The 13,494-nt window shown below is 39.9% G+C and overlaps 1 protein-coding gene across 3 annotated transcripts; it reads left to right on the forward strand.

The window, feature by feature from the left end:
- The first annotated feature begins 2,106 nt into the window (after nucleotides 1-2,106).
- On the forward strand, nucleotides 2,107-12,951 carry ric8a (RIC8 guanine nucleotide exchange factor A). Of its 3 annotated transcripts, XM_058646616.1 has the most exons (14): nucleotides 2,107-2,303; nucleotides 4,646-4,693; nucleotides 4,956-5,172; nucleotides 6,346-6,491; nucleotides 6,596-6,676; nucleotides 6,775-6,874; nucleotides 7,641-7,828; nucleotides 8,324-8,418; nucleotides 8,503-8,653; nucleotides 9,205-9,300; nucleotides 9,379-9,523; nucleotides 10,472-10,616; nucleotides 11,281-11,400; nucleotides 12,116-12,951. In XM_058646616.1, the coding sequence occupies exons 1-14, from the start codon at nucleotides 2,208-2,210 to the stop codon at nucleotides 12,246-12,248; spliced, it is 1,761 nt and encodes a 586-aa protein (XP_058502599.1). In that variant the 5' UTR covers nucleotides 2,107-2,207; the 3' UTR covers nucleotides 12,249-12,951. The 3 variants fall into 3 exon arrangements, with proteins under 3 accessions (XP_058502599.1, XP_058502597.1, XP_058502598.1); XM_058646614.1 differs by having other exon boundaries at nucleotides 9,205-9,523; XM_058646615.1 differs by having other exon boundaries at nucleotides 4,956-5,166; nucleotides 9,205-9,523.
- Nucleotides 12,952-13,494: the final 543 nt, after the last annotated feature.

Below are 13,494 nucleotides of genomic sequence, written 5' to 3' on the forward strand. Positions count from 1 at the left end.
CGCTTAGACAGGATGTTAACCCCACCCGCGCGTTTGCTTTGGATTATGAATCGAACGTACTCGCACAGCACGAGCAGACAGTTGGCTCGTTGAGAAACGCCCAGTTTGCTGAGGAGGATGGTGATGGAACCAAGGCAACGCACATGTGCAGTAAACTGTGTTTTATCTTTGGCGTAGTGTCGAAAACAAGAGCTAACGCCACTTTGAAATTATACAAAATAAACACTCACCTGGCTTTTACGATTATGTTTCGTCCCTGTCAGCACGTAAATAAAGTGGTCGTGTTATTTGAAACAGGGTTGAGGTAAGATGAAAGATCTTCAAAGTCACTTATGAAATACAGATGATCTCATTTAAGAGCACATCATTCTTACACTGCATTTTGGAGCAGAATACCAAATGTAAACATTAACAAAATAAATAACAGAAAAAGAGGTGTTTTGGATATTACATTTTGCTAGTATGTAGATTAAATTAATGTTAATAGTTATAGTTGTATATATATAGTTGTTTTAAATCAGGATTTCCCTTCATTATAAAACCAAACAATATAAACTTAATTATGAATTTTAGTTAGATGTCTAGCTTTTGGTTCAAAAGAAGACTGAGGCCATCCCAGGACATCTGACAGAAGGTATAATCCCAAAAGAGATGAGTTATTGTTTCATTTACACTGTGACAAAATTTCACCAGATTATTTTGACTCCCATGAGATGATTTCCTTTATACATTCATTATTATTATTAGTTTTTGTGCTCAAAAAGGCTCAGAGTTCCCTATGTATAGATCTTGTATAGTAATGTTAGGTATAATATTATAGATTGTAGACAATAGCAGCATTTTAATGCCAGAGGGAATACTCTTCTTCATTGTTGCTGATTTGAGTATTTCTGTGGAGTATGTCCTTATATTTTATCCTTTATTTTGTGTATATTTGTGAAGTATTTTCCTATTTCTTTCTGTCGTCCACATGTATTTCATTCTATATTTATTTATTATATATATTATATTTAGTTTTGGATTTGTGTATGCCTGATACGGTGTTGCTGTAACTCTAGGATCAATAAAAATACATCAATCCAAAGTACGGTAGTGTGCTTTCATTTTATGCATTATGTGTTGTCTGTCTATAGGATGTGAGAGTCTGGCTGCACAACAAATTGGTCCTCTGGGATAATATTATATGCTATTTGATTCTTCTAATCGATTTTTTTTTTACTAATCAGGGTTCACTGTAGTTGAGACAATATCCAGTATATTATATTCCTTTTTGAACACAATTCAATTTGCTTGCCTCAGAAGGTTTTTTAAAAAAAAAAAAAAAAAACTTTTTAGTCCCTTTTATTATGGTTCTCAAACTGTGGTACATGAACCACCAGTGGTACGCAAGCTTCCTCTGGTGGTACTTGGAGTAAAATCAGAAATACTGTTCTACTGTGAAGTCAACACTTATTTTAAACTCTTACCCCCCCCCCTAATTCAATTCCATGTTCCTCTATATGATGCTAAATTATATAAATGTATAAATATATAAGTCTGAAATTAAACAAACGGACAATTTTTTTTACACCAAGTTATACAACCCGCTGAATCCACTAAACCTGTGAAAATAATGTTTTTATATTGTTGTTGTTTTTTGTAGTTTTGAGTTATTTTTGAACGTTGTTTTGGTTTCATACCTAAAAAAAACTGTGTATCTTTATGTCTTTATTATATCTTTATATATTTTATGCGAGGAAGAGGAGGACGATAAGAGAACAAATTATCTTATTGGGAATAAATCTGCCTCCTGTGAAAAGTACACCACTGTATTTTAACGTTGGTGATAATGGTGTTACGACAAGAGCTCAGTTTTGAGAACCACTGCTCTATAACATACTGTACCTCGTGTTTGATATGCATTTAACTGCAGTTTGTGTGCATTTATATAGCGATAACCCTCATTTAATAGGGAATGTTGTTTCGTCCGTATCTCCCAGGGACACCTAAACGCAGCATTTGGCTTGCACAAATAAATCCCGTGCGTTAATCGCCCATGGCCGGCTGGTAGGGATCCAGACATCATGCAGTCATCTGTGGGTGGTGTCAAACACACACACACACACACACACACACACACACACATTGAGCGACAAATAACACACACGCACACACACATATACACACATTCAGGAGGTGAATTCAGGAGGAAGCGCAGCTCGAGGTCTATGGCGATGAAAATGGATTTACATGCCATCATAGAGCAAATGGAGACTGGAGAGCAGGACGCAGCTTTGGCGGCTCTACAGAGCTACAACAAGGAGGTAATAATAAAAAAAAGCGAAGTGAGCGACATCTCTGCAGCCTGAGAGACAAAATAACCTTCATCATGTTCATTTATTTATGCTCTGTTGTATGCAAGTGGGGCTGCTACATCATTGTTTCCGGACGAACAGCTTCAGTCCAAGCTTCATTTTACAATAACAGAGATGTAGATGATGATGATGACGATAATCGTTTTATTGCCATTGTTGCAAAGCTGAAGGACTTAATTGAGTCATATTTAATCAACGTTTACATATATATATATAGACATATATATATACTGTACATAGTAAATTAAGCATCTTTTTTACTTTCTTTTTTAAACTCTTCTAATGTATATTTAACTAATGGCCCTGGTAATTAAACCCAAGAAACACCAGGATACAGTTACATTCTTAATATCAATATATTACATATTAAAGCCGACATAGACAACGTTTTTGGCTCTAAAGGAATAGTTCCGGTCTTTTTAAAGGGTTGTATGAGGTACCAGAAACTTTTGTCAAAATTCCGGAAAACAACGATTGTATAATATGCTCAAAGGAGCCGGGACTTCGTCATCCATCCACTTTTTGTTTGCTCCATATTCTTTGACATGACCGACAGCGAAATGAATAAATTCTAATTCTTTCTTCGTCTTCTCTTAACATTAGGTTGCAGCCGCTCTGGCTAAAACAGCTGCAAAATGTGTTCCACCAATCAGCATTGTTCAGCACACAGCCCCGCCCCTCTAGAGTATAGGTACTTCTTTCAGTCAAAGTTTGCGGTTGAGGGAACGTTTTTTCCCCCCGGGGCTATAGTTAGTACTATAGTGAAAATACAGTGGTGTAAACAGGACAAGCATAGTCAGCTACACTAGGAAAAACACATCTTAGCCACTTAAATGTCCCGTGTCTAAGAATTAGAGACATCTAATGGTGAAAGGATGTTAAAACACTCTTTCACTATTGTCCCCCACTTTCCCAAGTGCATTTGAAAGGCTTATTCTCAGGTTTATTCTCTCACCTAAAACAAATCTACCATATTTAAAGAATATAGTTGCTGACAAAGGGACAAATATGTCTCTCTCTCTCTCTCTCTCTCAATATATAAGCAGCTTCATCTCAGGAGTTCAACACACTTGAGCAGCAGGACATGCTGTTGGTTAACCTCAGGTTACGAGTGCTGCACAGTCCTGTGAGGCACGGTGCTTTTAGCTGCGTGGGAGTTTATCTTAAAGGCAATAGGATTAGCTTCTGTGATGCACAAATAGAGACCTCTCCAGCCCAGTCAAATCCCGCTCTTGTAAAGCACTCTCAGAGATGAGGAGCTTAGTGTTGCCAGAGAGATGCACGATCTGTTATACTTTTGCTCACTTTGCTCTGTTGTTTTCTTCCGTTAGTCACCACTGGTTTGCGTAATAATAATAACCTGAATATTTCGTCAATTAACTGTTTTTGGAAACCTTTCTAGAATGTAGAACTAGTTTACTTTTTATATAATATGTATTGATTACAGTTCACCTGTAGTAGTCATAGATATACTTGCAATAATTCTTGTGTTTGTTGAACTTCTGTAATGAAATTATTTCACTCTTTACTGCTCGGCTCAGATTGTCAGAAACAACTGATTGATTTGCTATGTTTATTTTTTTAGTTAAAGACATGTTTTTCCTAGGTTTAGGAAGGTTTAGCTTTTCTTTTTCCTCTCTTCCTCTTCTGTTTAACCACCTCTTCTTTAGATTATCCTCTTTACCTGACACCTTTAGTTTTTTTTTGTTTATTTTATTCATAGAAAAATAAAATCATTGAGCATAAACACTATAAAACACAAATACTATTTTCTAACTGGCCTTGATGCATCTGCGTCTTCTCATGATTGTTATTGCTCTGTTTTTTTGAAAAATGAAGACTGAATTTGTGAATGTTTTACAAGTATTTCCCCCGATTTCAATACAGTATTCCATATATGGGCGGATCACTGTATTGTATAACATATATAATGCTTTGTCGTTTAATAAATGTTTTACTTTATGTGGATATTTTCATTTTTGTGCTGTTTTTGTGTGATTTCCACTTCAAGGTTTCGTCTATTATGACACCTGAGAACTTGGATCTACTATACTCTTTTAATATCTGGATCTGGTTTTTTCTATATCTACGCTTTTCTTTTGGTAACTAAATATCATGAATTTGTTTAAATATCAAACCCGTTTTTTCAGTTCCTTTTCAGCCTTGAATTAATACTTAACAACTAATACTTGGCTTGGATTTGTCCCTGAAGTGATATCATCTGCAAATAATATACATTTAAACAGGTTTGAAACTTTCCTTTGTGTCTCTTCTGCTTCTCTGTTCTTCAGATGAACCAGTGCTTCACATTCAGCAGTGAAGAAAAGCAGGACAGAGAGGTAAACACACACATCTACTTGCGTTTTGGATGCTAGAATCCCATTGGCTGAGGAAGGTGCACATCACACCAGGGGGCAGGACTTAAAAAATACTATTAGAATATGAAAAAGCAGAATTGAGAATGGGATTAAAAGAAGAAATAGATCAATCGATAGCTGGATAGACTACCAATGGAGCCACTTTTAGCTGCCTGTATCTGGTCCCCTCATCAGTTTGCTTCCATAAATCTGACTTGATATTTCGATTTGTTCTGTGACACAGCATCTCGGGGAGTTGGTGCTCGGTTTCCTCAACGGGGAGTTGCAGCCCTCATGTCAGCTGGCATGTCTAGAAACAGTTCGCACGCTGACGAGAGACAAACTCTGCCTGAAACCGTTCATCAGCCGCTCAGCCATGTCCACTCTTGCCCGCTACGCTGGCATCTCCGTGGCCAGCGCTGCTGCTGCTCCGGACCACAGCAAACCCATGCAAGGTGAAGGTAATAATCCCTGTCAACCATCGCAATTATTTCCCGAAACTGGACAAAATTTTAAATCATTATTTCTCATCAGGGTTTTCAAAGTGTGGATTAGACATTGCTGCTTCTAGGTGGGATACAAGGAAAAACTTGGATTAAAAAAATGGGATAAAAAGGATTTTATCCAATTCAGAAAAGGCTCACCTGATAAAAATCTATGCCCGTTTAAGTATATGATACATTGAGAGTATGTTTGCCACTCTATGTCACCCTTAGACGGCCTGTTCTAACTGGAAAGTGAAGTTCATTCATTCAGATTGACTTAAGAAACAAAAACTTACCAAACATGGCAACACCAGCTGCTCCCGTGTCCCCATCCACTAAAAAAGCTTCTATTCTCTGTGGATTTCAGTGCAGTAACATGGGCAGATTACAAACTTCACTCTCCAGTCAGAAAAGGATGTGTCACGGCGAGATAAAACATCATCCTTAGCCTTAAGATTTATCAGACGAGCTTTGCAAATGCAGTAAATTATAGTGTAATCAGGTCCAAACTTAGAGCATCGTGGCAGGAAGTTGAAACAAGGTCATCCAAAGATGAAAAACAAAACAGGAGCCACTCGGATTACTACAGGGAACTGAAACCTTAGGTAGAAACAAAACACAAAGTAAGAGCGCAAGACAGTCCAACCGACACTGGGGGAGCACACAGGGGAGGAATCTAACAAGACACAGGTGACAGTAAAAAAAACAGGTGAATCACATCTGGGCAGACAGTTAATTACACGGGAAGGAAAAAGGTCAGATGCGGGGAATAAAAAGATGATGTAAGAAGCTGCAAAATAAAACAGGAACTTAAGATACACGAGGAAAACCTTGGAGATGAAACGTGAACTAACGCCAACATTGAAACCAATTTATGTGCAGTGGCAGAAATAACTGCTGCAAGAGGAGAACCAACTATCTACTCATGAATGACAACATATCATGTTCTCATAATAATGTAGACGCATAGATTTAACTCTGTGACTACATTTTAAATTGTTAAAAAGATCAATTCTGCTTTTCGTGAGAGCAAGTCTCCATGTGCCTCACATCACATCACATCACCACGTCTCAACACAACCCAAATTATCCCTTTAAACCTAAAAGCAGTCTAAATACAGGGGAATGTCTGACTTTGTTTCTCCGCAGCGGAGGGTGAGGGGGGAGCGACAGAAGGAGAATCCGGTGAGTCGGCGAAGGAAGCCTCGCGTCCGTCAGAAAACTCCGACCAGGAGGCGATTGTCGAGGCTCTCAAGTCCTTATGTAACATCCTGCTCCACAACGAGACTGCACAGGTCAGTTGTTGCAGTTGTTGATTGACATTCCCACGAATCCTCTTGAGTGCGTCGGTGCTGATCAACATGATTTATCATGAACGGGTGGGGTGTGCGATTGGCAGGTGGTCGCAGCAGATCTGCAGCTGATAAAGGGTGTTTCCGAAAGGCTGAAGCAGTGTCATGATTCCCCCTGGAACCAGGAGGTATGGATGTCAGCTACATGTATTACAGGATCCTGAATGCATTTTCAGACTCTGACCAACTGAGAACAAGTGTCCTTATGTCTGCTTCCTCTGTCCAGGTGCGTTTCTTTGACTTACGCCTCACCTTCCTGCTGACTGCCCTCAGAGTGGACGTCAGGGCTCAGCTCGCTCAGGAACTTCACGGCATCAGTCTGCTCGGTAAATTACTGTAACAATGACCCCTTTTCTATCTGTAACTACACTTGCTCACTTACATTATCACATCTAGGTTAAGTCCTCTCTATATTTTTCACGTTTCACGGCTGCAGATAGTTGCGTCCATGTTCCAGCCACACATTTATATCAAAATGAGGATCGGCAATGGTTTGGCTTCATGTGACTCATGTCTACACGATCCCACATCCACTCTCTTGTCCCACCGTTAGGTCCGAGCATACTGTCCCAGACATGGGAGGTTAACTCATCGGCAAATGGATTATTGGGCTTGTAGTTTGAATTAGGCTGGTATACATGTAGGGTTCTCAAAGGGTGGTACGTGTACCATCAGTGGTACGCAAGCTTCCTCTGGTGGAGCAAAATCAGAAATACTGTTCTTCTGTATATACCAGGGTATGTAATCGGAGTAGAGCTGAGGAATTATGAGAAAATTAAAAATCAAATGTCAACAAATGAATGAATGAATGAAATAATAATAATTAGAGTCACCTCATCTCTCGCTCCATCTTAATCTACTTTCACTATACCAGTGTGGGAAGAGGAGGATGATGAGAGAGCAAATGATTGATTGGGAATAAATAAATCTGCCTCCTGTGAAAAGTCTGTAGCTGACTTTACTCATCGCGATATACTGAACCATAACATTTCTGCTTTATTCATGTTAAAAAACCCTGCATATACTTAATTGCTAATCTGAGCGTAGACGATACACCAATACCAACCTCCTGTCCTGTGTGTTCTAATCCAGGCAACCAGATGGACGCCACACTGGGTCTGTGTTGGCCAAACACATTGGAGACGGCCAGGCCAGGATTCGAGGGTGTCCCGCCTGAGGAGCTTCCCCCATTCAGCCGGGACCAGACAGAACTGGCCATGGAAATACTGAAAATACTGTTCAATATCACCTTTGACACAACTAGGCGTAAGGTCGATGAGGTACAGAGGAAAATGAAAATGTTTTTTGTCACTTCTCCATAGTAATATTTATAAATTATACAGTCAAGTGTAATAGGTGATTTAATGTAACTTAAAACAGAATTATCATTTTTAGAACATCTTCAACTAATCAGAGAACGTCATTGTCTTGTCTTTAACCAGGAGTTAATAATAATGATAATGTATTCATTTAGCATGGGTGGGAATCATGATATGATGCGCGATACGTGCTCCACGATACCAATAATATCGCGATACAACAATTCTGTGATAATTAATATGTCGCAAGTCAATCATAGTGAGGAAATCAAGTAAAACAAAAAAACTAGAAATACACATATACGCTAATAGCACCAGTAGTCCTCATGGAGACCAAAACCTGGTCCTAATCAGCCAGAACCTCATTACTTGTTAAGTTGAGTGCTAAGATTTGAACTGTTGTTTGGTTAAGGTTAGTGTTAACTAACAGGTTGATATGTGTGTGTGTGTGTTTAGGAGGAGGCAGCAGAGTGCCGCCATTTGGGAGCCATACTGAGACACTGTTTAATGAGCCGAGCAGATGGAGAGGAGCGGACGGAGGAGTTCCACGGGTTAGGACAGCACACATTCATCAGCAGCATCATGCGGTCATCACTCTTCTCCTGACACCTCGCCCCTCTTTATTTCCCCCGCAGCCATACTGTTAACTTGCTTGGTAACCTGCCCCTGCCCTGTCTGGATGTGCTGTTGCTGCCCAAAGTGCAACAAGGCTCCATCGAGTACATGGGGGTCAACATGGACGCCGTCAACACGCTGCTGGGGTTCATGGAGAAAAAACTCGACCGGGTAAGACTAGATTCTTTGTCCATCCATCCATCTGTTTTCTACCGCTTTATCCTCCACATGAGGGTTGTTGGTACCAATGCCAGCTGACATAGGGCGAAAGGTGGAGTACACCATCGCCAGTCTATCACAGGAACACAGAGACAAACAACCATCCACTCTCACACTCACACCTATGGTCAATTTAGAGTGTTTTCGGACTGTGGGAGGAAACCGAAGAAAACCCACGCACACACGGGGAGAACATGCAAACTGGATTGTAATATGAGTAATAAAAAAAACTATTTATATAAGCAGTAACATTATAGATATGATATGGTATGACATGATATTAAGGAGGTTTTGTGCATCTTGTGCAGCTGTGTTTCTTTCTGGTATTTAAAGGCCGTTTTAGTTTCCTAAACGGCTTTTAAATACCTTTTATTTGTTACAATCTGCAATTTTATCATTAAATATCACAAATTCTTACACACTGGACCTTTAAAAGATACAGTAAATGGTGTAAATAGTCAATCATCCAACTGATTGGTTGTGTCTTTGTCATTTTTGACTAGGGCCATAAACTGAAGGAGACCCTTCTTCCGTCACTGAACCTGCTGACGGAGAGCAGCCGCATCCACAGAGAGACCCGGAAGTTCCTGAGGTCAAAGGTCAGAGGAAAGCCTATCATGAAGACGAGACGAATGAGGACAGTTGGTGATTTGATGGCCCCTGTAATGTGTGTGCAGGTGCTGCCCCCGCTGCGTGACGTGAAGAACAGACCTGAGGTGGGCAGTGCTATGAGGAACAAACTAGTGCGTCTCATGACACATATTGACACCGACGTGAAGAACTGCGCTGCTGAATTCCTCTTTGTCCTCTGCAAAGAAAGCGGTGAGCCACACTTGCTTTATTTTGATAAGTGAAGTTGCTTTTCACATGATTTTATGTGACACACTGTGAGGGCCCATACTCACAAGAATGAGTTTAGAACTCACAAAGGTTTTGAATCTTATCAGCTTTTTATCCACACAGGGACAAACGTTTGGGAACCCACAGTCAAAAACCTCAAAATTGCACCTTTGCATTTCATGTATGAAATTATAGTGAAAACTAATTATAGACCTACCTCTCACGCTTGTATTTGCTGCCACCATCTTGTTCTTCATGTATTTGGACTTCCTACACAGAATGTAAGCTTTAAGAGCATGCTGCCCGTCTTCTTCTCTATTTATGTTGTATGTTTGTGGCAGTGTTATAGCGCCACATACAGGCCTGGCATATATACTACATATACTCCTGACTGTTAATCAGCTATTGGCTTGTAAATGGGATCTGTAAATCAGCCATGGGTGTGATGTACATATCTGAAGTGGATGTGGTTTTGGCTCTGATTTTATATTTGTAATTGGTCCAGTCTTGGCAGAGACATACAGAACAACAATAATAATAATAGACTTTATTTGTACGGCACCTTGCATACAAGGACTGCAGCTCAAAGTGCTTCACAATAAAAGGAAAAGAAAATTTAAAAAAGAAAAGAGATGCAAATACAATAATAAAACACAACACAGGGTGGAATAGAAAGGAGCTAGTTGAAGGCTAGAGTAAAAAGATTTTAAGGGAAAGCTTTTAAGTCTTCTTTTAAAAATATCTAAGGGTAGATATCCCCAATTTTCTTTATATAATTTATTTCCCTTTTATGGACATGGTGATGGACAGATTAAAACATACTCAGCACAGCTTACAGGAACTGAATTACACTAGGGTTTGGAAGTAAAAAAACAAAAACTGGTTTGAACAGACAAATACTTACTTACAGTTCCGTGTTTTTCCCTTCAGTCTCAAGGTTCATTAAGTACACCGGGTATGGTAATGCCGCCGGTCTGCTGGTTGCCAGAGGGCTGCTGAGTGGCGGCAGAGACGCTGGGATCTACTCAGGAGACGAAGACTCGGAGACGGAGGAGTACAAAGAGGCCAAGGCTCAGTCAGTAACACCTCAGTCCACCACACTGGCACCTGATGTAGAACAGTGACACCTGTTCCAAACGCACTCATAATTATGGGGTACACTACAAACCCTTTGAACCACGAGCCTGGAGCAACAATCGCACTTGCTATATGATCTTCACATGAGCTTCGTCACATCGTAGAACTAAAGCCCTTTATGTTTAACCACTAATTATTCAAATGTAGTGGTGGAGTTAATTAAAAGGTCTGCTCTTTCTTTTTTTTTAATTCCAGTTTTCTGTGTCAGCATACTCTAGACCACATAGACTTTACAGCACAGCCACCATTATGTCTTCTTCCTAGTTAAATATGCTTGAAATACCACCACCGAGAGGCGCCAGAGAGGCATTACTATTGTCTACCACTATATCCTCCACATGAGGGTCACTGGAGCTGATCCCAGCTGACATAGGGCGGAAGGTGGGGTCACAACCAGGACAGGTTTTTGGACTGTGGGAGGAAACTCCATGCAGAAAGACCCAAACACATAACACTTCAGCATCCAGTCAGTCAGTAGCTGCCTACCACATGATCTTCTCCAGGAACAAAAAAAAAAAGTCTTTCAAAGCTAAACAGACTGGATATTGAGATGAGACTGTTTTGATCACGTTGGAGAATTAACTATGACAATGTCTCGTCAGGATAAACCCGATAACAGGAGTAGTAGAAGAAGAGCAGCCCAATCCCATGGAGGGAATGACAGAGGAGCAGAAAGAGTATGAAGCTATGAAGCTGCTCAACATGTTTGACAAACTGTCAAGGTCAGTGAAAGAACACACGCTACAGAGTCGGTCTTAAACCCAAACCTAAACCTAAAGTATTAACAGATTAACTGCTGATTAAGTCAGAGGCTCATTAAAATCCACGTCCACGTTGATTTGCACATGAGCAAGCACACAACACATTAAAGTCAACAGATAACACTGAAATGACAGTACATTGTCTTATGTTTTGCTTACAAATAAACACAACATTAGTATGCCATTAAATGTGAATAACAAAATTAAAACTGGATATTTAATTTTTGATGTATCCCCTGGCACAGCGTTTTTCCCACACTGAGGCCCATCTGCAATACTTTCAAGGTCCACCAGTGGGCCACAGCCCACATTTTAGGAATCCCAGCACCATAACCATCTCCCCAACCCTCAAGGCTTTTGCAAACCAGATGTGATTTTTTCTTTTTGTCCCCCCTGTAATCCCCTGATGTGTGTGTGTGTACATCTAATTAATGTGTTTTTCTTGGACTGTGTGACATTAAAAATAAATTATAAAAGGAGGGAGATTGAGCCTGTATTTTAATATGCATTATAAGTGCATTTTGTTCCCCCCCCCCACCACCAGGTCTCAGGTACTGCAGACTGTATTTTCACATTTAAATCCTCAGGCAACTAGAAATCCCAACTCCGGTTCCCTGTATCGACACTCGTGAGGATGTGCTGACGGTGTGCTGTATTAAATGATCTCTCTCGACAGGATCAATGTGATTAAGCCCATGCAGCTCAGTATGGACGGCAGGATGAGAGAGCTGACTGCAGAGGATATGCAAAAACTCAACCACAACCCCACGTTCCCACCAGAGGAGCCAAGCAGTGATGAGGAGGCTTAGTTACGGAGGACTGAGGCGTCGAGGCAGAAACTCTTGTGACCCTCGTGACAATCCCAGCAGAACTGTCTCATCGTTTGTAACATTTGCAGTCCGACCTTTTGCCCTTTCTTTACTTTTAGGCGGTGAAGTGTAGACGGTAAAAAAAACAAAACCCATAATAATGGAGTACAGCTTGGCTTTCTGTGTGCAATTCTATCTACTGCAAATCCCCGGTGTTTTATTGCTGATTAAGATCCTTCCAAAGATGCTGTCCATTTAATATATCCACACACCTCCCCCCCAGTTACTGTTACTCAGGGTAATAATCCACTCACTTCACCACAGGAATGACTTAAGAGTAGAAAACGGGAAAAACAACAGAAGTGAACGTGTGTAAGCGTGTGAGCCAAAGAGATGCTGCTCAGTTGGTGATGACGGAGTCAGCTGTATTTTTGATAGACAGACAAAAATAAAATGAAAGATTTTTAGTTGCTTTTGTTCCATAAGGCCTCTCAGATGTTTTATTTTTCAGACGTGAAATGTGAAACCGCTGACAGATAGGCTACGTTTTTAATTTGGGACCGGAAATGACATATTATGACGCAGAGAAAGAGTCTGTAACCTGAAATGCCCCACACAACAGATTCCTTCTCATGTATATTGTTGTTGTATAGCTGCCAGCTATCATGGGCTGTAAAATAATATATTAAATGTGTTTAAATGACATCGTGGTCTTGTCTTGACTGTGCAACTGCATGAAAAAGCCAAATGAAAACATTTAACAGGACTAGAGTGTCGTTGTGCCGGTTCTGTAGGTATGCCAAATTAGATTAGATTAGATTAGATTAGAAGTACATGTACACCCACATCAAAAGAACAATGAATTAAATTAAGTAAGAAAGTAAAGTAAACTGCAAATAACGAAAATATGTACTAGTGTAATTGACTTGAACTCAGTGTATTTATGTAATCACATGATTTTTTTGGACTTATTTACTTATTAAGGCTGAAGATACTTAAGATAATTTGTCTTAACAAGCGCCATTTTCTTGCTGCACTGGCAGATAATAATTTCCCCCTAATAGTGGTTATATGTTCTTGTTTTTTTTGCAAATAAGGCAATATGTGGCGTATAATCATCCTAATAAATGGTGATTCCACATCATTTCAGTATCTCCAGTATCACCAGGTTTCATATATTAAAGTACCGTTGATCACTTCTTATGTCAATTCTCTATTTTTAAATAGACTGAATTGTACTTTTCAA

The sequence above is a fragment of the Solea solea genome, chromosome 12, assembly GCF_958295425.1.
Source record: "Solea solea chromosome 12, fSolSol10.1, whole genome shotgun sequence".
Classification (NCBI taxonomy): Eukaryota; Metazoa; Chordata; class Actinopteri; order Pleuronectiformes; family Soleidae; genus Solea; species Solea solea.